General features: G+C 39.0%; 1 protein-coding gene across 2 annotated transcripts in view; it reads left to right on the top strand.

Moving 5' to 3' along the window:
- Window positions 1–1307: 1307 nt before the first annotated feature.
- The window catches only part of MARCH8 (membrane-associated ring finger (C3HC4) 8, E3 ubiquitin protein ligase), a 71054-nt gene continuing 69190 nt past the window's right edge, over window positions 1308–3171 (top strand). The window contains exon 1 of one of the 2 annotated variants that reach the window (XM_009872249.1): window positions 1308–1488. In XM_009872249.1, the coding sequence (XP_009870551.1) occupies window positions 1393–1488 (96 nt within the window). In that variant the 5' untranslated portion in view covers window positions 1308–1392. The remainder of the gene's footprint in view (window positions 1489–3171) is intronic. The other variant, XM_009872247.1, reaches the window with a different exon arrangement.

Here is a 3171-nt window from a genome sequence, read left to right as displayed (position 1 = left end):
TTTTTCCCTCTCAAGGCAAAGAAGATACTGAACTATCATTCCCTGAATAAAGTGCCTTGGGATATGTAATTATTTTTTTTTTCTGGTTAATCAAAAGCAGTCAAAAGATTTGATCCTGTTTTCATTTTACACAACTGCAGTACTTCTGTGGAGTCTTAATAGAAATAGAACCAGACTGGCATCTTTTGCAGAATCAAAAGCCAAGGAAGCTTGGCCTATCTTTAAAACTTCCATTTAATTAAATATTCAATAAGAAAAGTGTGCAATGTAAGTTAACACACTAAGTGCTAGACTCACTGTTACGTTATTAAACAATGTAATATAGAGGGCATTTGTCTATTCTCTGTTTTCTGCTTCACAGATTCAAAACCAAACAAACAAATAGTTGATTATTATGGAAACAGAAGAACAGTGCAGCATCCAGTTGCCCTATTTAGTATAGGCCCTGCTGTGTTAATTCCCCTCTAATCCTTGCTTTAAACACAATTGATTGTGTCTCATTTCTGTCAGGTTACATTCCAGATAAACACTCCCTGATCCTACATGTTTCAAAAAGCTTTTTATTTAACGTAACTTCGCCAATCTAGTAAAAGGTATAGCTAATTATGCCTGCCTTTTGGATTAGTGTTGCCAGTTTTGGCTAATTTACTTCCTTTGTTATCTTTCCTATGTGTAGCACTTCCTTGTTGCATTAATAAAAGAAGGATGAAGTATGTGTAGCCCAGTAGATTCTTGATTCCTAGTGAGGAATTTTGATTATATTATTCCTTAATAACCTTAGGAAAGGAACAGCTCACATGATGCCATCCTCCTATTGCCAGCTGGTGCATGTTTATATGAATGACAGGAGCCAGATGCAGACCACTGACTGTTTTTAACTAAAGCTATGGGATTCAGCCTAATTCGGGATAATACCTGAGTAAGTTCCATCCAGTGTGGTGGGGTTGGTACTTTAGGAAAATACGTGCACGAGCTTTGTTCCTCCAGGTAGCACACTCCTGCTGCCCATCTTGGAGAGCTGCTCTTCTTCCTCCTCCCAATCACACAGATTCGAGAGTGATCCCTACCTTCTGGCTCTGCTCTCAAACCACTTTCAGAACTGGTTAATAGCTTATTTATTCATTTATTTGCACAAATTTTGCTCTGACCTGTCTAATTCCACCTCCCAGCTAGTAAGCTAAAATGTTCCTGTTCAGAATCCAGAGAGAAAATAAGCGGTACATCTTGATCCAATTGATGGCTTAGCTTTGGTTTAGAAATAATTGTATTTCATGCTACTTTAATGTCATGTAATTTTTTTTTTTTTTAGGTGCAAGGCCTGACAATGGCACTGAATGAGCATTGCCTTCAAGCCTCCTTCCTGTAAATGATAGGACCAAACAAGACGGTGTGATGAACATGCCACTGCATCAAATCTCTGTCATTCCAGCTCAGGATGTTACCTCTTCCAGAGTCTCCAGGAGCAAGACCAAAGAAAAAGAGGAACAGGTACTGTCAGATACGTGCTTGATTTTTGCAGAAAGTCGTCTAAGTATGAAATGATAAGGGTTGTCAACTCAAACCTGATTCTGTTCCAAAGCCCCAGCTCCTTGCATGGCTGCTGCTTTTAGTGAAGATGATTGTTAATAAATTATTGCTTTATTCTTATATTTGCTATTTTGAAGCAGCTGGCTGCAAAATTCTAGAAATTGTTCTTGAGTAACTTCTGCAAAGTGCAATCTACAACCTTCTGTTTTGCATAAGAACTCAAGGCAGATGGGGATTTTGGATAATGACTCTAGTACTGTTGTCACAGAAGCTGTTAGCAGGTGTATTTTACTTTTTTTAAAGGAAAATAGTTTGGGGTGTGAACTCCTATATGCATCCTGTTTTCCTTTGTGATTGGCAGCATCTGGTAGCCGTGTTGTTGTTCATATTGACTGGATATTACAAGGAAGGAAATGTATACTTACTATGCTGGTTTCTGGAGATAAGATTTGGGAGCATAGATGTTAATGGAATAATTTTGAGGTCTTGTGTTGCTGGTGGAAACCATAATGCAAAAATATCTGAAGTATATAATGATGATAAGTCTAGCAGAATCTATTAAAAATAGTTAAGTAGCCTATTAAATAACATACTGTGTCTAGTCTTCATGTGTCAACTTTATTTACCTCTGCACTGTGTCTTTGATCCAGCTCAAAGACCTTAGTGTACATCATGCTTTAGTGTACATTCTACTGCATTGAATTTTACATTATCTGTCAGTTCCACAGAAACAACTTTCTGGGGTTTTTTAGCTTTAACATAAAACAGGTCAAGGGAACATTCATGTTGTGGTACAACTACAGGTCTTGTTTTGTGGACTGCTCAACAGTGTTTAATTCTGAGGAGATCTAGGGTGATACTGATTACATGTAGGGTCTGGCTTAAGTATAAGGGACTAGAAAGGTGCTGTCATGTTGCAGAAGGGGATTCACTAAGACTAACTTTAGGTAAGGTAAAAAAAGTTGCTTCTGACGTGTCTTGGTTTGAGCTAAACGGAACCAATCCTGTTCGGTGATTTTCCTCTTCAGCTCCATCTCTTCTGAGAGACTGTACTTTTTGAAGTTAACAGCATGTTTTTGCAGACAGTGCGGGCTATGAGAAGTGATAATGGCCTGATGTTTATAGTTACTGTTAGGGACTCTTGCTTATACTTGTGACCAAGGGCACTGCTAAATCTTACGTAACACATTAGGGGTGCCAGGAAGTCAAAGGGTCACAAGGAAGTAAAACGTTACACCTCCAAGAAGGGATGGACAAGACAGGTGACCAACAGAAGTATTCTGTTCATGAAATCCATTCATGAATGTGTGACATATCATATTCAGCATAAAGTTGAAGGCTCACAGGTGTTAAGCTGTCCTGCTCTTCTGCTTCTCCAGTGGGCAGCATCTGAACAGGACTCTGTTCTTCTGCCTTTGATCCTGATTCTGAGTTCCCAAATCCAGCTCCTGTGTCCAGTTTCCCTCTGTGGCTGAGCCTTGGGCGTCCCTGCTGCCTGCTTGCTCTGCAGCATCAGATTGCTATCAAGGGGGAGCTAGATTTGATACTGATTTGTATATAGTAAATTATTATTATTGTTGTTGTTGCTGTTGTTGTTATTAAAAGCTGTTTTAGTTTTCTTTTCCAGTCTGTAAGTCTCTCTGC

Source organism: Apaloderma vittatum, unplaced genomic scaffold, assembly GCF_000703405.1.
Source record: "Apaloderma vittatum isolate BGI_N311 unplaced genomic scaffold, ASM70340v1 scaffold22716, whole genome shotgun sequence".
In the NCBI taxonomy this organism is placed as follows: Eukaryota; Metazoa; Chordata; class Aves; order Trogoniformes; family Trogonidae; genus Apaloderma; species Apaloderma vittatum.
The sequence above is the reverse complement of the archived record's forward strand: the minus strand, read 5'-3'. Positions and strand labels throughout refer to the sequence as shown.